General features: G+C 48.0%; 7 protein-coding genes across 7 annotated transcripts; 3 read left to right on the top strand and 4 right to left on the bottom strand.

The window, feature by feature from the left end:
• Positions 1-534: 534 nt before the first annotated feature.
• BKA55DRAFT_569147 (amino acid/polyamine transporter I) lies at positions 535-2,330 on the top strand. Its single transcript, XM_046192895.1, has one exon. It carries the CDS (start codon positions 709-711, stop codon positions 2,296-2,298), a length of 1,590 nt encoding a protein of 529 aa, XP_046049597.1. The 5' UTR covers positions 535-708; the 3' UTR covers positions 2,299-2,330.
• BKA55DRAFT_738618 (uncharacterized protein) lies at positions 2,331-5,254 on the bottom strand. Its single transcript, XM_046201393.1, has 5 exons — positions 4,963-5,254; positions 4,574-4,914; positions 3,851-4,526; positions 3,712-3,797; positions 2,331-3,661 (listed from the first exon to the last, which is right to left on the bottom strand). The coding sequence occupies exons 1-5, from the start codon at positions 5,098-5,100 to the stop codon at positions 2,413-2,415; spliced, it is 2,490 nt and encodes an 829-aa protein (XP_046049596.1). The 5' UTR covers positions 5,101-5,254; the 3' UTR covers positions 2,331-2,412.
• Positions 5,255-11,949: 6,695 nt separating this feature from the next.
• Positions 11,950-13,744, top strand: BKA55DRAFT_512318 (uncharacterized protein; the record flags this gene model as incomplete). The annotated part of the gene is made up of 5 exons (XM_046187793.1): positions 11,950-12,330; positions 12,377-12,652; positions 12,699-12,915; positions 12,962-13,593; positions 13,661-13,744. 5 exons carry the CDS (start codon positions 11,950-11,952, stop codon positions 13,742-13,744), a joined length of 1,590 nt encoding a protein of 529 aa, XP_046049595.1.
• A 222-nt stretch (positions 13,745-13,966) lies between these two features.
• Positions 13,967-16,041, bottom strand: BKA55DRAFT_376530 (60Kd inner membrane protein-domain-containing protein). Its single transcript, XM_046185924.1, has 3 exons — positions 15,762-16,041; positions 14,789-15,715; positions 13,967-14,741 (listed from the first exon to the last, which is right to left on the bottom strand). The coding sequence occupies exons 1-3, from the start codon at positions 15,828-15,830 to the stop codon at positions 14,283-14,285; spliced, it is 1,455 nt and encodes a 484-aa protein (XP_046049594.1). The 5' UTR covers positions 15,831-16,041; the 3' UTR covers positions 13,967-14,282.
• A 212-nt stretch (positions 16,042-16,253) lies between these two features.
• Positions 16,254-16,682, bottom strand: BKA55DRAFT_539830 (outer membrane protein TOM13-domain-containing protein; the record flags this gene model as incomplete). Its single annotated transcript, XM_046190193.1, has 2 exons — positions 16,254-16,364; positions 16,422-16,682. 2 exons carry the CDS (start codon positions 16,680-16,682, stop codon positions 16,254-16,256), a joined length of 372 nt encoding a protein of 123 aa, XP_046049593.1.
• A 233-nt stretch (positions 16,683-16,915) lies between these two features.
• Positions 16,916-18,592, top strand: BKA55DRAFT_569134 (uncharacterized protein). The gene is made up of 3 exons (XM_046192894.1): positions 16,916-17,224; positions 17,274-17,698; positions 17,745-18,592. Exons 1-3 carry the CDS (start codon positions 17,162-17,164, stop codon positions 18,481-18,483), a joined length of 1,227 nt encoding a protein of 408 aa, XP_046049592.1. The 5' UTR covers positions 16,916-17,161; the 3' UTR covers positions 18,484-18,592.
• On the bottom strand, positions 18,593-19,870 carry BKA55DRAFT_569133 (Gtr1/RagA G protein conserved region-domain-containing protein). Its single transcript, XM_046192893.1, has 2 exons — positions 19,668-19,870; positions 18,593-19,622 (listed from the first exon to the last, which is right to left on the bottom strand). Exons 1-2 carry the CDS (start codon positions 19,841-19,843, stop codon positions 18,728-18,730), a joined length of 1,071 nt encoding a protein of 356 aa, XP_046049591.1. The 5' UTR covers positions 19,844-19,870; the 3' UTR covers positions 18,593-18,727.
• Positions 19,871-21,186: the final 1,316 nt, after the last annotated feature.

The following is a 21,186-nucleotide window of genomic DNA, read 5'->3' as shown; positions in this document are numbered from 1 at the left end:
ATAGACCTTCTTTCTACAACTGTTTCTCAATAGTTTACATCGCATACAGTTAGATGAAAGCTTCTATTCTCAACCGTTTCCTAGAAATGGGAATTTACACAAGCCATTCTGAAGGGATCAGAAAATATGAAGCTGAGACAAGTAGTCAGTCGTTATATTCTGCAGCTGACAACCCCTACCTTTTTTGTCCCCCATTACTCTCTTAGGAATGTTAAAGCGATAGCTAACCTCTTCGTAAATTAACAACCAATAACAACCCCCAATGGCTGGTTCTAGATCCAAATGTCTACAACTTCCATCCCCCGCAACCCTTATCAGCTCCCTCCAGAACCCATGAGGTAACTCGACCGTTAGATAAGGTAACAACCGGCCGAGTCACCGATCTATTCTCTAGTTGGAAACCCACCCGGAAACCTACCAAATCGCCTGCGCTAAACTGAAAAGGGTGTATACTTTGCACGTCGTTTTGATGCGGAGGTTTACTAGCGCACGGGCTGGTGTAACACTGGATTCTGGGGTAAAAGATAAGTGATGGATATATAAGACAGATGATATCCCATAGTAGATCACTCAATTATCGACATTAGAGAGTTCAATATCATATTTGATATACATCTTGATATAATTTCTTGTTTTGGTTCATTGCCAGAGAATGATCACACCCTTCTACTACACTCATCCGACCATCGACTCAAGCTCTGGCGTACCATGGAGAAAACAACACAAATGAACCAAGCAGAACGCGATGCCCTCGACCTCGCAGCCCTCGGGCACGAGCAGGCCCTCACCCGCAAATTCAGCACCCTAAGCATGCTATCCCTCGCCTTCTGCATTCTCGGAACATGGGCTGTCTGCGCACAATCTCTCGCAACAGGCATCCAGAACGGCGGACCAGTAACTTGTCTCTGGGGTCTTGTCCTCGTCACACTCTGCAACGTCTGCATCGCCATGTCACTTGGGGAAATGTGCTCTAGTATGCCGTCTGCGCTTGGACAAGCGCTCTGGGTGGGAAAGCTTTGGAAGACTTCGATGGGGAGGTTTGCGAGTTATTTGACGGCGTTTATAAGTGTTGTTGGATGGTGGTGTCTTTCTGCGTCGCAGATTGCGTTTATGGCGGAGTTTGTGTTGTCGATGAAATTGATGTTTGACCCGGAGTGGACGGGGATGAATAATGGGTGGGTTATGTTTCTGGTCTACACTGGGATCAACATCTTGTTTACGTTTGTAAACTACGTCGGCTGCCGTTCAGAAAAGTTCCTCCCTTGGTTCAACAACTTTGTCGCCGTTGGCTTCGTCGGGCTCTTCATCGCCTTCTGTCTCGTCCTTCCTATCCTCGTTGGAACGAATTCAGGTCTTGAGTATCAGTCTCCGAAATTCGTCTTTGGAACTTGGATCAATGAAACGGGCTGGGCTGATGGCGTTGTTTGGTTCCTTGGACTCGTTCAGTCTGCGTATGCTCTCACTGCTTACGATTCTGTCCTTCATATGGTTGAAGAAATACCCGCGCCTCGGCGAAATGCCCCGAGAACAATGGTCATGGCTATTGTTATGGGCGCCATTTCAGGCTTCATCTTCTTGGTTGCTTGCCTGTTTTGCATTCAAGACCTTGCTACGACTTTGGATGCACCCTCCGGATTTCCTTTCATCGAGGTTGTCCAGAATGTCGTTGGTCTCAAAGGAGGTGCGGTGTTAATCGCTCTCTTCACCTTTAACGGATTTGGTCAGGGTGTGTCAATTTTGACTTCAGCTTCGAGACTGACATGGAGTTTTGCTCGTGATCGAGGTCTTCCATATGGAGATTACTTCGCCTATGTTGACCCCTATTGGCAAGTCCCTGCACGCTCTCTGATCCTCCAAGGAGCTTTCATCAACATCCTTGGATTCTTATACTTCTTCTCAAGCACTACCCTGTCAGCCATCTTGAGCGTTAGCACCATTGCATTGACAATCTCATACGCGATCCCTATCGCTGTCTTGATGGCTGTTGGTCGAGATAAGTTACCTTCAGGAGGAGAGTTTGGTCTGGGAAGGTTTGGACCAGCACTCAACATTATTTCTATCATCTACACTGTCATTACGACTGTATTCTTCTTTTTCCCTGGATCGCCAAACCCAGCCGTTGGAGATATGAACTTTGCTATTGTTGTATTTGGAGTCATGTTGGTCATTGGACTTGGATTCTGGGTCATCAAAGGCAGAAAGTGCTTCTTGAAGATTGAAGATTTGTCCGACGATGTTCTCTATGGCCAGGGATATGATGAACAGCCAAATGTAGATGAGTTCTCAGAGAAGAGATAACTCGCAGGTAGTTAGTTTAGATGGAATAAACCATGCAGTAGGCATGAAACGTTTTCGAGCTATAGCTCTTTGATTTGGCGTTATGAACCTATTGCTATGTGTCCTCATTTCAATTCAAAAGAATTCCTTCATCTCCAGGTCCCTTAGCGTCTTCCCTCTCGCAATCGCTGCCCTTTCAGCTTTTTCATCTGCCTCATCATATTCCTCGCATATTGCCTCCATCAAATAATCCCACTGACCATCTGAAACATAAAACTGCAGTCCTCTATACCAGTCAACAAGATCCTGCCGGAAACCGGCCTCATTCCTCTTAATAAGTATATCGAGAAGTTCTGCCGTGGCCCCTGAGTCTCTATCTTCTATTGCTTCTTGAACATCCCCGAGAGTGGACAAATGACGCTCCAAATCGCGTATCAACAAGTCGAAATAGAGTTTGATAAAGTCCTTTTGTTGATTCTGAGTTGGAATGGTAGAGGTAGGGAAGCAATACCTATCAAAAATCCACCTTAAGCTGCCCAGAGGAGTGCTGCTCTGGGAGAGCTCTCGAAGCTGTGGGTCGATATCCCCAAGGTCTTGCTCTGCAAGGTAATGGACAACACCGAAGTTTTCAGAGATAGCTGCTAAATGAAGTATGCAATGCCGATTCGAATCGATGGCAGTGAGCGACGCGCCTGCCCCAACAAGAGCCCTCAGGACGGGGACATTGCCTTTTTTACATGCCCACAAGACTGGTGTAGCACCTTTGTGATCTTTCGATTCGATATCTGCCCCACGATCTTGCAGAAGCTCGATTATCTTGCCGGTTTCTTGCTGATAATCTTGATTTCCCCATGCAAGGCGGTGCATCGGAGCTTGACCATAATGATCGAGCTTTGATGCGGGCGCTCCAGCCTCAAGTAACAGTCTGACACAGGCTGGGGATCTTGACTCGACAGCTAAATGCAGCGCAGTCTGGCCTTGGACATCTTTTTGCCCAATAAGCCTCCGGCACTCGCTATACCCCAAGAGCTTCTGTACCATTGTGTCGTTCCCGTTGTTGGCGGCTGTCATGAGGGGGGTAAAGCCCAAAGGACTTTGCCAATTGACGTTAGCCTTGGCCGCGATCAGTTGCTCCAGTCCCTCAAAATTGTTATACATAACTGCACAGTGGATTGGAGTCTCTCCATATTCGTTTGGTTCGTCAATAGCCCAAGGTTGCTCCCGTAATGCGTCCAACACTCCACCTTCTGCTGCCGCTATGTGAACTTTAGTCATGCTCACGTCTTCCCAATCTTGCACAAAAGACAATGCTTTGTTCACTGCTGTATTCACTGCACTCCAACTCTCTATAGTTTCATATAGTTTAAGTCGGTATCCAATGTTTCTATACAGCGTCAGTGGTTGCCATTATATGCCTATTATGACGGGACGAACCTGGATAGCCCCTGACTTGGTAATATATTTTCCCATAACTTGAGAAGAATTTCTACACAGTCAGAACTCTTGTGATGAAGTGCTATCTAGAACTCTCATCAACTGGCTTATCACGCTATCGTACGCCTGCTTTACTTACAATTAACAGAGGCCAGGTACCTCCAACTGTGTCATCTGGAAAGTATACAAACCCCTCTCTAATACGGGTTTCTAGTAAGAATGGGTTCGCCATTGTCAACCATAAGTCGTTGTAAAATTCAAAGTCCCTTGATAGACGTAAGGAGAGGGTAATATTTGGTCTTCGCGATGCCTGAGATGAAAGGAATCCTGCCCATAGCCAGTTTGGAAGCCGAAATTCATACTCAATGCTCGACTTGCACCCGCATCTGCGTTGGCAATTGTTGTCTGTATTATCATATCGAACGAGCCATGAAGAGAAGAGAGAGACTGCCCATGTACCAGTGTGATCTCGTCGTCCTCGATGACATCGACACATACATCTCGAGTTGCATGAGCGTGTGCGGAGGGGTTGGATGGTTGTCACACTGACAAAGCCCTCCTCTTTGATATCGGTAACGCCATGATCGGCAGTGCTTGTCAAGGACACATCCGAGTCCTCAGTAACTCTGTTCTCTTCCGTTACTGGTAGGTCCGGCTTGCTGTAAATCGTTTTGCCTTGTGCCCCAGGTTGTAGACTTGTGGTTGAACTTTCTGGCATGAGATGGGGTCCTTGGAGTAGCTTGGGTAAGATTTGAGAGATATTGTGAGTCTCTTGCGTATAGTAAGCCAACTGTTGGGTCACGCGGTGAAAGAGCCTTCAAATGTGTCAGTTTATACAACAGACAACACCATAAGAACTCACACTTCTTGTCGCACATTTCCTCGGTCTACCATGGAAGAAACTCGAAATGTAATTGCCATGTGTAGATTGGACTTTGTAGCCTGAGCCCTTTCACGAAGCTCTTCGATCTTGCTTGCATCTGATAACCATTTCACCTTATCTGTGTATCTCTTCGGGTCGTGGGCTTTTCGAGAGCGCGAGTATTTCTCTACAACCTCGTTAAGCTCATCCAATATACCCTCGAGCTCTTGTATTGTCAAGGAGACTAGTGGGTGTTCTGCGGATCCGAGGAGTCGTTGTGCTGGTATCATCGGGTCTGTCTGATCTCTTGCCTGCATGATGAAGCAGTCAATCATGAGTATCTGTCGTTTTTAGCACAAGTGATAACCACATTCAAACGGTCAACTCACTTCTTTGCTCAATTTATTACACTCCTTCTTCATCTCAGAGTTTTGTCGTAGAAAGTCGACAGCCTTGAGTGTCCCTTTGACCGCTTGTGCCAGAGCGATAGAGCTCGCAATGGCCCCAAGAATCTCGAGACCTGACATCTCGGAGATTACATTTAAAGATCGGTTGCCGAAATGTGATTACTACGTAGATGATGCGTGCTATTCCGGCCTGAAATGATTGAGATATGAATGGCGGAAGAAAAGAGAAGTTGGACGGCATTGCTCAGATAGACAGCCTGATGAGGCTGTGCTGATGTGCCTTGTTATTTGGAAAGCGCCACCCAAGTAACGAATTGGGGCTGAAAGCTGCAAGGTAAGTATGCAGGTGATGAGTCGCAAATGCCACCTTGTTCATCTCGTTGATCGTGACGTTCCGGTCTATTGAGCTACCTACCTACCTACCTAATGAAGAAGAAACAATAATACGGCCTCTATCAAGCTTCAATTTTATTAAGGTCCCTTCATCATCTATAATTCCACTAATATCATAGATGAATAACTTTTAGATAGGACGTGGCCAATACCATCTGCATGAACCAGGATTGTTGTAATTTATATCCAATTAGACCTGCAGCGAGCGTTCTGTTTATACATCACTCAAAAGCCTAACGAACTCAGCCTAACAAGTGGGCGGTAAAAGCACATATAGACAGCTTATCTATCACATTTAATGTCAGTAAATAAAGTGGTAAGACGACCGATTCTATCTCAATCTGAAACGGGATGCTGCTGATCCCAGTTGAAGCAATTCAGGACTTACCCGAGACATGAGCAAATTATAGCTAGGTATGGTTAGAGCAAGCCGCATAAGCAGGTCAGTGGGTGAGATTAAAAGAAGGGAAATAGCTGTTTAGATCTTTTGAGGTAATCTCGAGGTCCATAGCTAACTTTTAAATGCTTCAATGATATGTTGTTATAAGCTGAGGTTTCTGGTGGAGAGATCACTATCCCGTATCATCCTTGAACCAAGGGCAGGATGCCACTAGGAAGAGATGATTATTCATCTCTGGAACTATTCTCAAGGTCGTTATCTAAACTCGAAATAATATAATAGTTCATGATCGTAAGCTCAATGCTATTATGGTACTCTCGGGTGAAGATATCTCTAACCAAGGCTTTTCTTGACCGAGCGCGGGATAACTACAGAAAGACACAACTTTCTAAGTCATTCCAGTGCTGTGTGTGATCTTGATCAAGACTCATGTCAAGAAAGACATCTTCAGTTTCTATTTCTGGGTAGCTATAAAGTTACAGTTGGGCGTTCCCAGTGGAGCCTGAAGTTGATGTCCGCAGATTACAGTTATTTCCATGAGTGCCCTTCTCCCAATCACCCGGACCCTGTCCACTGGACATATCTTCAGGTGACATGACTTATACGCGCGGCAACACGTTTGATGATCCATGAGCTTAAACGCAACGTCAAACACGGTTCGTTGCAACAACTCGGCAGTTAACTGCAGTCACAATATCTTGCTATCCGCAACACACTGCCGACAGAGCAAAACGTTACACTCATCACTTGTGAACTCAATATGAATGCCACAACTGTGTGTTCATGCCTTGTAAATGTCGTGACGTTGTTATTATGCCATCTTAGCTGAACTAACTGTAAGGCATGAATAAGGCTGGAAAACCATTGGCACTTATCAGTGCACATTTATAGGTGGTTTCAGATATCTACGCCGCTCGAATTCATGTTCAGTTGAGTGTCCCTTGATGGCTACTTTGCGCTCAACGCTTGTGGCTGCTGATGAGACAAAGCTTAGCATTGATGCTCTTCAGGTACTCTGGCCCGAGTCCCAACAAGCTCGCTTTCTTTTGCCAACTTGGTCCTCGAGGCGCAAACACTAGACAACTTTAGAGACTTGCAATGTCTCTTATGATATCGTTGACGTAACAATCGTCCTCGATTCATGTTCATCCAGACTAAATCTCCTCAGTTTCAGCCCAACCTCACCCGGAAACAGACAAGCTTCGATCTATCTATCACCAGCATGTCATTCCAAGTGCGTTTCAGACAGTAAATCGTCATCCCCAACCGAGTCAGCTACCGTTTTTCTTTGCGCTCCTGTCGCAGACCGAAAAAAACCTCCGTTAGTCAGGACAAAACCCGTATTCTGAAACCCAAGCGAGAAAGTTTAAATGACGAGAACAGTCTAGGTTACCGGCTCTCTGGTCAACGAAGCGAAGGGGATCTTCGGAGGGAAGGTCTGTTTCTGGCCATGGCTGAAACGGTCCGGGATTGCCCCTGGTGAGTTCTTCTCGAAGAAAGTCGTTGGGCCTAGGGATGGGAAGTGGGATGGGTGTGTGTTGGATGATATTCGGATATGGTTCGTTTTGGGGGACTTCTGCGGCGTGAAAGAGTCCCCAGAGTGTGGTAAAACGTGGTAATGACAGGGGATTTACTGCTGCCTCGTGAACCCTGAAATGGATGTATTTTTTCACCTCTCACTGTCTTCTCTATCATCTCGATAAGTTCTTGTCTCAGCCAACCTTCACATGTCCTCAACTCGGGCACAAAGAGGTACCCATGGTCCTGGCCGTCGGATAAGAATCAGGTCATCACACCGTGAACTGGAGATCAAAGCGCAAGAGTCATGCAAGACAAAAACCGTCTAGAGTCCGGGGCACGGCACAGACACGGATTTGTATCTAGGACAAGCCTAGCTGAACCTAATACAGAAAGCCCGACGCCACGCACATGTAAAGGCTGAATGAGAGTTTACCAACTGGGGAGTAAAGAGGAAAGGTTGCCATGTGGGATAGAAAAAGGGCGTTGTTAACGAGAACTGAAATGAAATGACGGAACCGAGGGAGCGTTCGGGGAAGATTCCCGGTGGCAGGGGGCTTTTATTGGGGAGACATGGGATTTATGAAAGCTGGTAAATGAGCAGTGATGAAAAACAAGGCAAAATGCTACAGAGATAGCACTCTCGAGTCTGTATCCGTAGTTTGGAGATGGACCAATATCGGCCAAGTTCAACAAGACCCTGTGCCACCCGTTCGTCCGAATTGAGGTAATCGTAAAATGGTGCGGAATGGATATGCAAGATTGAGTGCATCACCAAGACCAATTCATTAGCTTGTATATCCTAATCGCTAAAAGATCTCCTGAAGCTAGGTTAACTCGACGTTGAGAGTTTCTCGGGTCGTTAATAATGTCCGTCGACTGGAATGTTGAAGGCGGCACTTTTTTCTATGAGCCATCATATTCGTGAGCCCTTCTCCCGAGCTTCCATTCGAAAATTCCATCCCCCCTAATCTTGCTGCAACCTTGGCTTGTTCTCTAGACTGTGGTTGACTGGTTCCGCTTCGTTTAGCCAGGAACAACGACTGGGATCAAAACGAGTCGGAATAACCCCCCGGTGAAGCCCCCAATTTGGTTTGGGTCCGCCGGGGGAAGACGATCCGGCCCGATGATATCAAGGGTCAGAGCCATTCTTGGTACCAAGCTTCTGTGTTTTTTGTTGTCATTGTTGTAAGGAAAGGTTCTTTTGCTTATCGGGTCGAAGTTGTGGATACTCGTCGATTAGATCGTCGATGATGTGAGACTTTGGGGAGAAGAGTTAACAAGCTGTGAGGAAGCAGTTCTGTTCATTATTCATGCTTAAACTCTGATATTGTTTAAATAAAGTTGTGCTGTGGAAAGTAACGTCACTAACAGACATCATGCTCGTGCGTGCGGGTGAGGCGCGGATTGACGATGCACAACATTAAAAGACGTGCTCGCACAGACTCTTAATAGCCCACGCTATTATCAACAGGCGACCAATAGACACAAGAATCCATTTCATGGGGGAGAGTCAGCAGAAGCTTGATGGAAAGAAGAAGCCGTTATGAGCATCCAATTCCAATCCCAAGTAGCCTTAGGTTTGCCCCTGACTTGTGGCTCACTAGTTCCGGGTGATTTACCAGTGTAAATTGTCTCTCCCTTGTCAAGCGTTGCAAGACTAGCCCCGGTGTTCCTTTTGGGGCCAAAGAGGGCAGGCCGACCGCAAGCTATTGGGAAAATGCCCACCACCCGCGGTTGTCACTGGGCCATGGTCAATGCTTTGGTAGATCAGCGAACAGGACAATCTGCACAAAGATCCTGGCTTGCATCTGGAAGACGGGATCGACAAGAGCTAGTGGATCATTGAGAAGGTGTTGATGGTTACTCGAGTCAGCGCAAGTAAAAGTGTGAGTAATGAACGGAGAATAAGAGACAGGGCGAAGGGGGACAAGAAATACATGCGTAGTAAATGTGCTGTTCCTGAATATTTGGACAGGGATCATGCATCGGGGAAGAACAAGGGTTCAATGTGACAGTGTGATTGTGCCTGGGAGACTTGCATAGAAAATCGCAGGGCTTGACAGTAGAGAGTGACTTTATGTGGGTGGGATTGAGGCTGACTCGGAAATCTAGCAAGATTAGCATACCTAAATAGGATGTTGTGAAAGGTCATAAATTGCTCAATTGATCGAGCCATTATCACTGAACCTTCAGAGTTGACTTATTCTGCATCAGAGAATGTTATATCACAATCACATTGCATACGTCTCATTTGGTTCTTGTTCTTGTTTACAGGCTCAATAGTTCTCCGGGCCGTGTTTGTCTCTGATGCCACGTGCGGTTCCGTCCCTTGCCATGTGCTGTAAGATTGAAGTGGGGGAACGAAAGAGGATGAATATCCGTAGAATGAGCAGAATATGTTATGAATGAATCAATTGATTGATGAAAGCAAGCTTGATATCTTGTTTGCTTCATGTCTCATCTGAGTAACAGAAGTCATGGCTGGTTGGGTAACGTAGTTCCTTCCTCAACACCTTTCGATTTTCAAGATCGAATCACCACTAAATTTGACAGGTTTGCTCTTTCTTTGCTTTTTCTCTTTCTTCTCCAACCTTTTCGAATCATTTAATTCTTGGCACACTCTTCTCATTCCACAGTTCCTTTTCGTCTGCCGCTTGTCAAGTCAGTCATTTCTTTTTCTCGAAAAAAAAAAAAGGAAAAAAAAAGCCACTGTCCTCTTTTCGCTTGATGTCCCGACCGATTGGCGTTGTTTATCGTAAAGTACCAGTACGCTTTAGCCTAGGATACGATACAGACCCGATACCGAATTGGTTGCCTGTCGTCAGTTGAGCCTTTCTTTTTTAGCTGCTTCTATCGGTTCATTGTGGAGTTGATCTCGCCTGAGTGCACGCGCGATTGTGGTGGACATTTGACATTCCAGAATGTCTCACTTGAACTGACTACAATTCGACTTTATCGTTATTTCTTGTCTCGCTTCGTGCCGATCCTTCTCCGGGCGATTATTTCGAGATTTTAATTCCTACAGTACGGCTCATTGACAATTAATTGTGCTCGGCCTCAACAATTTTCTGTCTTCAAGTCCGCCTTGTTAGTGCTTGATCTTGGCCAGTCCGTCACCCACTAACATCGACGTTACGCAAATGTACCAGGCGCTTAACAGGCTGTCATGAACCTTTCATGACTCGTTGCGTCCACCTCATTTCCGTCTTCTGGCTCGCCGTCAGTCAGGACGAGCCATCTCCCAATAGCTTTGTTAGTCTGTCTAGCTGAATTTGGCTATTCCAGCAAGGCTGTCAGTTAACAGCACATCCCACCCTTTCCCATCCCATCCATTCTGCAGCTGCAGCAAGGGTTCTTCTCTACTACACACTATCCTCCTCTTCACCTTGAAGCCAAACTCGAATCAGCCTTGTTCTACGAGATACGCCATTGCATCATAAAATGCTTGGCCGTGTCGCCAAGAGCATTTCGCGATTCATAAGGTAATCGACATGACCGGAGCCGCTTCATAACTGATCCCCAGTTTTTGAACCTAGCAAGATCATCAACAACGACCAGGTCCAAAAGTTGCGGCTCGGAGAAGAATCCGCAAAATTCAATCTGGAGCCAAGAAATCAACAGATACGCCGGAAACCTTTTGACTCGTGAGACCAGTTCAGAGCAGGCGACCTAGACAAGCCCAACAACCGTCGAATTTCACCAGTGCAAAAGCCCCAAAATCACCAGCAAGACCACTAACTGTGGTGCAGTGCTAGGCAGAGCATCCCTCTAACCATCCCTGCGGACTCCCTTGCACCCTGTGCGATCGCCGACGGACTCAGGGGCCCCGAACGACGCTCGGTCACCTCCAACTCTCGTAGGTCGCCCATTGCTTGGGCCGCTGTTGGGTTTAGCTCCAAGCCTTCAAGCCCCCGAATCCCCGCAGAGGAGTCGAGGGTCTCCCCCCCTGACGCCTCTTTTTTCCTACTGGCGACTGGTAGGCGTAGGGTCCTTGGACCGGGTGTGGATACACTTTGACTGCCTCTGCTCATCTGTTCCGAGATGCCTGGGCCTCCCTGGTCAGTCAGTCAGTTCACTTCAGTCGACTTTGGCTTGTTAAGTTTGGCTGGCTCTGGCTCTGGCTCTGGCTCTTGGGTCTTTGGGTTCCTCAAAAGCGCCGTGCCCCGTCTTCCTACCCCCATCCCCTTCCCTCTTGTCTACCGTTTCTGTTTTTGTCGTTTAATATAGTTTTTTGCTTCTGCAGAAAAGAGACTTTTTAGACGCTGAATCAGGTCCTGTCAGATCTCAATTGCTTGCTCCCTTGCATCAAAGACACGAGGTCAACGCCCGCGCATGCCGCGCTGTAGCCGTCGAATCATTTCTCGCTTCGTTCCGATCCTCGACGCAGCCACGACCAAGACGCAGAAGCACAACAGACGCTCGTCCCTCTCTCACCCTCTTCCGCCCGCCTCTGCTTGCGCGCCCACTCACGGACCCTTCCCCTCCAGTCCAGACCAGTTCAGTCCATCGTCCCTAGAGGCCCCACCTCCCCGAAGCATCAGCTTTCTCGTCTGGTCTTTCTATCAGCCCAGATCAGTTTCTACATACAACAAACACGAATTTCCTCGATTCTGTACAACAACTGTGTAACCGTTATTTCCGACAAGCCCGTCAAGATGGGCCTGTTTTCTCGTAAAGACAAGACGCCAAAAGGCGACCAGGCCATCAACACCTCCCAATCCAATGTGAGCGTAAACTCGCATTCTTCGAGCTTGAGATCTCCTGCTCCTGGCGCCAACCGCAACCCCCTCAATCGAACTTCAGCTACTAGCACATCTCCTGGTGGCCCAATGTCTCCAGTCAAACTCCCAAAGATCGATCTCCCTCGACCTCCGGACCCTCAACTCGACCCTGCTGGTTACTTGCGAAGTCTTGGTGCTGTGAGAGAGCGAAGCAAGATTGTCACAGACAAGGCGCTGCGCAATGAGTTGAAGCATTTCGATGTGGATATGGGCAAGTTTCCCGATGTGGTTACTTTTGTTACAGGAATCATCAAGGTGAATAACAATGGATATCGCCAAATTTCTAGCTAACAGCTTGCAGCGAGACTATGATGCCCCCTTCCTCAGCATTCCCGGACATGGTAGATACCAGCATTTTGCTGTTGGAGGTCGAGATCGTATTGCCCAGCTTCTTTCCACCTGGCCCACCAATGTGGACAACACAGAGCGATGTCGACGTTTGATCGACCTTTTCCTAGTCAGCGTGCTTCTAGATGCGGGCGCTGGCACTTCCTGGCAATACAAGAGTAATGAAAACGGTCGCGTGTACAGAAGATCAGAGGGTATCGCAGTTGCCAGCTTGGAGATGTTCAAGACTGTGAGTACAGATTTTCTGTCGCATTACAAGATGCTAATATTGGCAGGGATTATTTTCTGGAAACCCCAACAACAAATTCCAAGTCGACAAGGATGGTCTCAAGAATCTCACCGTCGAGAAGCTCGCTGCTGGTCTTCAATCGAAACCTGGCAATGAAATGGCTGGTATTCAGGGTCGCACCGATCTCCTGATCCGCCTTGGAGAAGCTTTAGCCGCTAAGGACGATTTCTGGGGCTTTGAGGGTCGCCCTGGATGCTTAATCGGTATGTAACTTTAACGGCCTCCTGCGACAAAGCTAATCTTTTTTAGACCATCTCCTCGGTCACCCCTCAACACAAGCTTCGTCTATGCTTATCGTTCCCCTGCCCGTTCTGTGGAACGTCCTAATGACCGGCCTCGCTCCCATCTGGCCACCAAACCGGACCGCGATCAATGGTGTCTCTCTCGGTGACGCTTGGCCCTGCCAGGCTATGCCTCAACCTGGCGCATCTCCCAAGGTTTCCGCTTTCCCCAACAGCTCAAACGCCGCTGCTTGGGAATCTATTCTTCCTTTCCACAAGCTCACCCAATGGCTCACCTACTCGCTCATGCAACCCATGCAACAGCTCCTCAAGATGCACTTTGCCGGAACAGAATTGCTCACTGGTCTGCCCGAGTACCGAAACGGCGGTCTTTTCGTCGATATGGGTGTCTTGAACTTGAGGAAGGACGATTTGGAGAGGGGTCTTCAGAACTACAACGAGTGGGTGCAACGGACAGGCGCAAAGGGCGTCGAGGTAGCGCCCATGTTTGAGCCCAGCGACGATGTCATCGTTGAGTGGAGAGGTGTCACAGTTGGTTTCCTCGATATGCTGTGCGTCGAGGTTAACAAGGCGCTGAAGTCAGAGTTGGGTGGAAATGAACTGACTTTGGCGCAGTTGCTAGAGGCTGGTAGCTGGAGGGTAAGTTTATTCCACAAAACAACATCCCCGAAACCCGAAACCACAAAACAATGCTAACTCATTCCAGGGCGGCCGTGAGATTGCCGAAATCAACAGACCTAATACCAAGGAGCCCCCGATCCTTATCGAGAGCGACGGCACCGTATTCTAAAAAAAAAAAGTCGCTGTTTCATATGCCCTTCTTGGACGTATTAACTGAAATGAACATTACGGAAACTGGGAATAGAGCGTGAAGCTTAAAGTTTCTTTTTTAAACTCTCTTCGAAAGCATCAAAGCATTATTCAATTAAACAAGAAGATATGTTTCTTTGCTGTATCAAATGGCAAAAGGTGGTGGTTTTTATTACACAACAGATGAATTGACATGGAATGGGCAAAAGGGAGCTGCAGGGCGGAAAAGGAACCTTGGCAGGGGGTTTGCCTAGTTTTATAATTGAGACATAAGTCAAGTCGTTAAAGGCGTTTACCGCTTAATCATTGAGTTGAGTTGAGTTGACTTTGAACAGATTAATTGGGATGGTTAGTTGTGTTTCTATTACATCGATAGATACATGCAGACACTTTTATATCCAGTCATGCAAAAGCCCCCCGGTATCATGTCGCTCTCCTCCAATGCCTATTATACAATGCCTGATCCGATTGAACAGTGAAGTTTATCCTTATTTTACAGTTATTTGTGATACAATTGCTCATCGCTTGTACTTCTTGTTAAACTCATCACGCTCCAACTTTCGGCGCATATTCTCAAGCTTCTGAATCTGCTCCTTTCTCGCCTTCTCAGCTCGCTCCTCAGCGGTACCGCTGTACTGATTCGTCATGTTACCGACTTGATCAGAGACGCTCTTCTTCATGTTGTCGAGGTTATCGGTGAGACGCTCACGAAGACCCTCGATACCCTTGGCCTGAGTGACGCGGGGGGCCTTGTAAACGGGCTCCTCGATTTTGGGGATGGGAAGATCAAGAGCGCGACGGACGGACTCGTTGTTGAGAATTGCGGCGGTGACGAAGGTGGCAGCTCCAGTGGAGACCATCATGAGGTTAACACCGGCGCCGAGGAAGCTTGTAGCGAATAGAGTGACAGCACTCATAACGTAGACCATATTCTTCATCATGGCCTTTTGCTCTGGGGGTGTGTATTTGGAGTTGAGCTAAACTGACGTTAGATAGATTATCAAGTAGAAACCGGAAATCTTACCTTTAAGGTGCCGACCAGGAGAACTGTACCAGCAATGGGGAGGGCGTAAAAGGGGTCGGCAGCCGTAAGGTCAGTGAACCAGGCCCAGCCAGCGTTCTCCATGGAGGGAACAGGGATGTGAATCATGCCGTTGATGACTCGGAAGAGACCGAAACTGAAGGGAATCTGTACAAAAGCCCAGAACATGTTCTTGACCTCGGTGCCGTATTCCTTTCGGACCATGTTACCAATAAACTGTCCCTTTTGAATCATCTCCCGATCACCTGTCTGATAACCCTTCTTCATAAGCTCCAGACTTTCCTTGGATCGAGGATCCGACTTCATCTTGGCCGTGGCAGCGCTAAACTTGACACTGCGAAGTTGAGGGTAGATCATGATGACACGTAATAGGAGTGCAGTTGCGACAATGGAACCACCCCATCCAAGACCGGTATACACATGAACGTGTTCGAGGACCCATTGCATGACGGATGTAGGACCCCAGCCGTAATCGAGGCCAATCTCCTTCAGGAAACCAATGTTCTCGGGCATGGTAAGAATGCTAGGGTTGGCGAGGTCGGCAATGCTTTCGAGGTCGAATTCGGAGGGTAAAACGGAAGATGGTTCAGCAGACTCTGTCACGTCTGCGACCTTATCGGCGGCAAGAGTAGGGGCATCGTTGATAGGTGTAGGATCGATAGTCTCGGGAGGAGTGGGAGCTTCTGGCGTTGTGACGGCTTCAACAGCTGGCTCTTCTGTCTTCTTCTTTCCGTAGATGTTGTAACCCCAGAGGGAGAGTTGCCTCGACGAAGCAATACCTCCTAAAACAATAGGCGTAGCAACATTCTTGACCCCAACTCTTGTCCCAGCCGTAAGAGGTGTGCGAGCGCTTCTCAACGCTGTACCGAATTGTCGAGCATCGAATTTTCTACCCAGGGTCCTTGACATCTACAATTGTTAGTGTAGTCTTTTAATTGGTCGGTGGTGAACACACAGAATGACCACATGGCCTCTGGAAAGCGCCCGAAGGCAAAGAGCGCACAATTCCTCGGCTGGGAAGCATTGCGGCGGTGATGAAGTGGGATGGGTCGGACAATAAGTTGCGCGATGTTGCTGGGAATTTTTTGGAGGTTTTCCGGGACCGGCGGGTAAATGTCGGGTTCGCGATAGTCCGTCACCGATGATCTCCGAATGACCTTGTCATTAGGCCTCGGCCTGTGACGAGTCGATTGGGGGTGATTAGAGTTGTGAGATTGAGTCGAGCGGTTGTAATTGACGTCGCTGCGTTCGAATGAGTGATTTTTACATTTTGAACCACCGGTGCAACGAAACGCCACAATCCATGTTCCTGTCTAATATATAGTCTCAAATTATTTAACATGACATGCATTCATCCGTCCCTGCTCTTTCGTAGATGATTCATAGCGATGAGTGTGTCTTGAGGGTAATGGATAAGAATCCGTAAGGTAAATGGTTCTCCGACAGTTTACTCCAGGCTTGCAAAATCGTCCAGCGAAGGGCGAGGAGCATATGACTTTTCTCGAAGCTCGATACCAGGTCCGATAGGGTGAACTCGTCTTCGCGAGAGGGGGAAGACCTGGATTTGTCAGTAAATTTCGATAAACTCGAAGCATAATTGCGAAGTATAGCGTACCTTTGTACCTCCCCAACCCAGTCTAAAAGCAGCTTCATGAGCAAACAACTCTCCAAATCCAAGCATCATGCCGTTGACAAAAGGTAGTAGGAGATTGATGGCAGCTCCTCGTATCAATGACCACACCGTTGGAGGCTTGTAGAGAATGACGGGTGAGTTTGACGAGGGAGGTGAAGAGAGGTCATCGCCTGCAGAGTATAGTTCGCTGTCGGAGTGCAATGTGACGCCGGACTCGGCGAGATGGTTGTGTTCGTCGGACATGGCGGGCTCCGAGGTGCAATCGTTCGTTCGGAGAAGATCAGAAGATATTAATCGTTTGAAGCTCGATTGTTGGTCGTTGTCGGCTTGGACTAGCTTCTGAAGAGGTTGTTGACGATCTCGGCTTCTCAACCGTCGCGCTTGCTTCCCCCAGATCCTTACGTAAGGCTGCAGGACCGGGGCATAGATGGACCTGACTTCCGTTGAAGTGGTGAGTGGGTCTCCACTTGTGTCATGGCCCAGTCAAGGAAGGTGGGGTGGAGGAGCCCACCGCCACCAACCCAGAGCTTCCTTTGCTTAGAGGTGACGAGCAAGCTGCCTGCCTGTTTGCTTTTAACCTTCATCAACAAACACACTTTGGCATTGACGTGTCTTTTTATCTCGACCGAATCTCCCCCAAATCTACCAACGCACCTCATAACTTCGTCACACCCAAAATCTTGATCAATACACATCTCAACTACCCCGCCTCAATCGTCAACATGGCAGACCACGAAGCCCAGATCGTGGAGTTTGCAGGCTTAAGCGGCGCAAGTCCTGAAGAGGTTCGCATCTCTCCAACGCATACTAAGTAGTCCAGCTAACATACCCAAGGCCAGACAGTATCTTGAAGCCCACAACTGGGATCTCGCCGAGGCCAGCAATGCTTGGTTCCGTGATGCCGAAGAGGATAACCGCGACACATCCACAGCTTCCGCTCCCGCTCCCGACAATTACACCGGTCCTCGAACCCTCGACGGTCGACCTGCTCCAGAGGCTGCACGCAGTAATCAGCCAGCTCGCAAACCTGCCGCATCACAACAGAAGAAGAGGGGAATTGCTACGCTAGGATCTCTCGGTAGCTCATCCCACCAACACGATCATGGTGATGACGATGATGATGATTTCGACGCCGAAGACGATGATGGGCGAGGAAACCTGTTTGCAGGTGGTGAGAAGTCTGGATTGGCTGTCCAAGACCCTCACCAAGAGGGCGGCCCCAAGAAGATCATCAGTGACATTCTCGCCAAAGCACGAGCGTAAGTCACCAAGCACACCTAAAGGAGGATCCAGCTAACAAGCCAGTAACGCTCAACGCCCCGAAGCTGAGAACGAGGCTGGCCCTTCTGAGCCCAGTCGCTTCCGAGGAACTGGACAGACACTTGGCGGAGACGGTGTCGAGAGCCGCAGCATTCCTGATCCTCTCGGCCCAGCTCGCTCTTCGAATGCCGAACCTCAAGAGCGAGTTCTTCACATCTGGCAAGATGGTTTCAGCATTGATGACGGTGACCTTCGCCGCTTCGATGATCCCGCAAACCAGGCCGACCTCGCTTTGATTCGAGCTGGTCGCGCGCCCCTTCATCTCATGAACGTGCAGCATGACCAACCCATCGATGTCAAGCTTCACCAGCACGAAACACCATACCAGCCCCAACCCAAGAAGTACAAACCTTTCGGTGGCTCTGGTCAACGTCTTGGAGCTGTTGTTCCTGGCGTAGAGGGCTCAAGCTCTTCCTCCGCTGTCCCTGCCGCTACTTCCGCGGCTCCATCTTCATCCAATGCTCCGAGCGTCGACGATTCTCAACCCACAATCATGATCCGAATTCAGATGCCCGATGGCACACGTCTACCTGCTCGATTCAACACCACCCACACTATCGACGATGTCTACGGTTTCGTACAGGGAGCGTCACCAGACACACGATCTAGATCATGGGTTCTTTCCACAACATTCCCCAACAAGGATCATACCGACCGCAGCATGGTTCTTGGAGAGATGCCCGAATTCAAGAAGGGAGGTACCGCCGTTGTCAAGTGGACTTAGATATGGAAAAATCGGCGTTGAGGTTGATTTACGGACTGGCCAACAAATGCAGATGCTAGCATTGACTTATAGAGGTCATGGATAGAATCACAGATAGCTAAAATGCGAAATGAATTGTAAATAAGCCATGTATGCATATCTGTAACTGATACTCAAAAATATCACCTGGAGTGGTATCTCAACACCTAACGCCAAATAACAAGCCATACGCCATGATAACTCCGATCTATCTGGTCTTATCAGTTTAGGCGGCAGCAGTAGCGGTGTTGGGAGCTGGAGTTGCGGGGCCATCCAAAAATCTGAAGTGCTCAATAGCGATCTGACAATTGAGCATAGCAGCATTGAAGCGAGCTTCTCCAGGTGGAAGAACCACCATGAGGTACGTGTTTGTCGTAAACTTGAGAATAAACAGACTGAATCGATTGCCGGCCTTGTGCTCCATACGAATAAACTGCTCAGCGTTGCGCGGTGTACCGGTGAAGCGCGAAATACTCTGCTTGAAATGCTTCATGATGTTGGACATGCGCTCTAGTCGATCCTCTGTGGGGTTTCGTTGACCTTCAGATGATGTCCAGGATGATACGGCAAGGAACGATGTGCGCTCAAACAGTAGTAACTCCTCGGCTTCGATGGCGAGACCCAGATTCGCGAGATTTCGCTCAATGACGGAGAGGTTAGGCACAAGGTCGTGAATAATCGACGCCCAGGCTTTATACAAGCTCTGATCCCAAATCGACGTCGCAAACGGCGTAAGCTCAATCGACGACGCAGCAATACCCACTGAATTCGCATACTCGAACGTTTTCTGTCGCACAACCCGGATGCGCTCATCGTAAACAGACTCACGTGCCGTAGGGACGACGAGATCCATCTTGTGAATGAGGATATAAATCTTTGCAGCGGGGGAGTATTGGAGTAAAGCGGAGAGGATCGAGACGTAGGTTGCGAGATCGCGGTCGACGTCGCGGGATTCAATGTCGAAGACGTAGATTAGCACGCCGACGTTGGAAAAGACGTGGACGCGCTGTTGGGAGAGATAGTTCTCCATAAAGGCCTCTTGACCACCGCAGTCCCAGAGGTTGAGGGTGAGGTTTCCGAGAAACTTGACGTGCGAAAGATCGATATCGATAGTTGCGCCCCTAGCTAATCAGCTTACCCCCCAGACATAGGCAAGGGGGACTTACAGTCTTCGTGTATCGCGGGCAATGTAGTTACTGAAGATAATACTCCTCATGCTTGATTTGCCAGACCCGGACTTTCCCATTAGGAGCACCTTTTTCTTTTTGGGTTTCTTGACTTCGCCGAGGAGTTCTGGGGCGGGCTGGGCCTCGGAGAGGGAGGTGTCGATATAGGAGGCCATGATGGAGGTGGTTTGGTGATGATGGAGGTTTGACAGTTGAAGTGGAGGGGAGCTTGAATGTGATGAAAGGGTAGCTTAGTTTTTGGCGCTTGGGTGCTTGGGGTTTAGCGCCCGCCCCCGGATAAGGTCAGAGGATGAAACGTCTTGGCTTGCCTTCTAATTGCTGTGATCTTTTGGTCAGGCGAATATGATAACATCATTTTACTTGATGTTATTACTTGGAGCGCTTTGTAATAATTCAAATGGGAGGTAGATGAGATCTGGATATTGTGTGCATGGAACGAGCCTCATCTAATCTGCCGTATTCCGTAGCAGCCAACATCAGATATCTTGAGCAGTGACATGGAACACTTTACACCTTTTTCATGCCTTCAATTGTAGTTTATATATCACTCTTGGGTTATATCGCCATGAAACTTGGTCAATGCCGCACAAGTACTTACTGGCCAGGTGCTGATGTACCGGTTTGTAATTCATTCTTGTGTAGCTTAGTGGTATTACGACACCGAGAATAGAAGGTTCAAACAAGAAACCGAAAAGCAGAAACTCAGTTAATTACTTATTCTACTAGTAATATGCATAGATGACCTCGTCCTCGTTAATAAAGACTGGGCCTACTGAAAAGTCACGTCACGATTCAGGCACCCGAGACTTTACTGTACCATGACTCCAATATCACATCAAATTGAAAACAATTACCGTCCGCATACCTTTGAAGATCATCTCCCGGTACTGCAGATAGGTACTCAATGGCGCAAAAGGTCAAGGTTGTAGATATCACTGGTGAAGCTATTTACAGAGATAGCTCATACCAATATCATTATTAGTGAAATAAACTTATGTATTTCATGCTGCTCTTTAAAAGGCTAGTTATTGGGATGATCCTTGTAAGCTCTTCTCTTGAGATTACTGTAAGTCGCGGAGCGCCACTCCCTCGTGCATACTTCAAGACATGAGAGGTATCGAGTTTTGGTTCAAACAACTTGATCGAGACCAGAATAGTCAACTATCCTTCTCAAATAACGATGCCCTCTTGTATGTTAACGATGAGCCAGCAAATATCGCATTCTCTGTATGCTATGAAACAGCCGTTCTGGTAATTGAGAAATGGAGCACCTTGGTTTCAAGGATACCTTCATTCCATAAACTCAACTCAAGGCTTAGTATTCTTAGTCTACAGTAACTCTCCTAGCCTATCATGGTATGCGACATAATGATATGAAGACGGGTGCAGGTGAATATTCGCACGATTTGTAGTTTTCGTTCTTTTCATCCGACTTCTCCAGGCCTCTCTGCCAAAATAATTTCCCTAAATTATCCTGTTATGTCAACCTGAAATATTA

The sequence above is a fragment of the Fusarium redolens genome (genome assembly GCF_020744475.1).
Source record: "Fusarium redolens strain MPI-CAGE-AT-0023 chromosome Unknown BKA55scaffold_8, whole genome shotgun sequence".
In the NCBI taxonomy this organism is placed as follows: domain Eukaryota; kingdom Fungi; phylum Ascomycota; class Sordariomycetes; order Hypocreales; family Nectriaceae; genus Fusarium; species Fusarium redolens.
The sequence above is the reverse complement of the archived record's forward strand: the minus strand, read 5'-3'. Positions and strand labels throughout refer to the sequence as shown.

What these genes read in the sequence shown, in the direction of transcription:
- BKA55DRAFT_738618 (XM_046201393.1), bottom strand. Translation starts at nt 5,100, where the DNA reads ATGTCAGGTCTCGAGATTCTTGGGGCCATTGCGAGCTCTATCGCTCTG. An exon ending in GTAATAAATTGAGCAAAGAA is followed by an intron (nt 4,915 to 4,962) that starts GTGAGTTGACCG and finishes TAAAAACGACAG; the next exon opens with ATACTCATGATTGACTGCTT. An exon ending in GGAAATGTGCGACAAGAAGT is followed by an intron (nt 4,527 to 4,573) that starts GTGAGTTCTTAT and finishes ACACATTTGAAG; the next exon opens with GCTCTTTCACCGCGTGACCC.
- BKA55DRAFT_569147 (XM_046192895.1), top strand. Translation starts at nt 709, where the DNA reads ATGGAGAAAACAACACAAATGAACCAAGCAGAACGCGATGCCCTCGAC.
- BKA55DRAFT_376530 (XM_046185924.1), bottom strand. Translation starts at nt 15,830, where the DNA reads ATGCTTCCCAGCCGAGGAATTGTGCGCTCTTTGCCTTCGGGCGCTTTC. An exon ending in AGAGGCCATGTGGTCATTCT is followed by an intron (nt 15,716 to 15,761) that starts GTGTGTTCACCA and finishes TAACAATTGTAG; the next exon opens with ATGTCAAGGACCCTGGGTAG. An exon ending in TCCTGGTCGGCACCTTAAAG is followed by an intron (nt 14,742 to 14,788) that starts GTAAGATTTCCG and finishes ACGTCAGTTTAG; the next exon opens with CTCAACTCCAAATACACACC.
- BKA55DRAFT_569134 (XM_046192894.1), top strand. Translation starts at nt 17,162, where the DNA reads ATGGCAGACCACGAAGCCCAGATCGTGGAGTTTGCAGGCTTAAGCGGC. An exon ending in GCGGCGCAAGTCCTGAAGAG is followed by an intron (nt 17,225 to 17,273) that starts GTTCGCATCTCT and finishes AACATACCCAAG; the next exon opens with GCCAGACAGTATCTTGAAGC. An exon ending in ATTCTCGCCAAAGCACGAGC is followed by an intron (nt 17,699 to 17,744) that starts GTAAGTCACCAA and finishes CTAACAAGCCAG; the next exon opens with TAACGCTCAACGCCCCGAAG.
- BKA55DRAFT_569133 (XM_046192893.1), bottom strand. Translation starts at nt 19,843, where the DNA reads ATGGCCTCCTATATCGACACCTCCCTCTCCGAGGCCCAGCCCGCCCCA. An exon ending in GCCCGCGATACACGAAGACT is followed by an intron (nt 19,623 to 19,667) that starts GTAAGTCCCCCT and finishes CTGATTAGCTAG; the next exon opens with GGGCGCAACTATCGATATCG.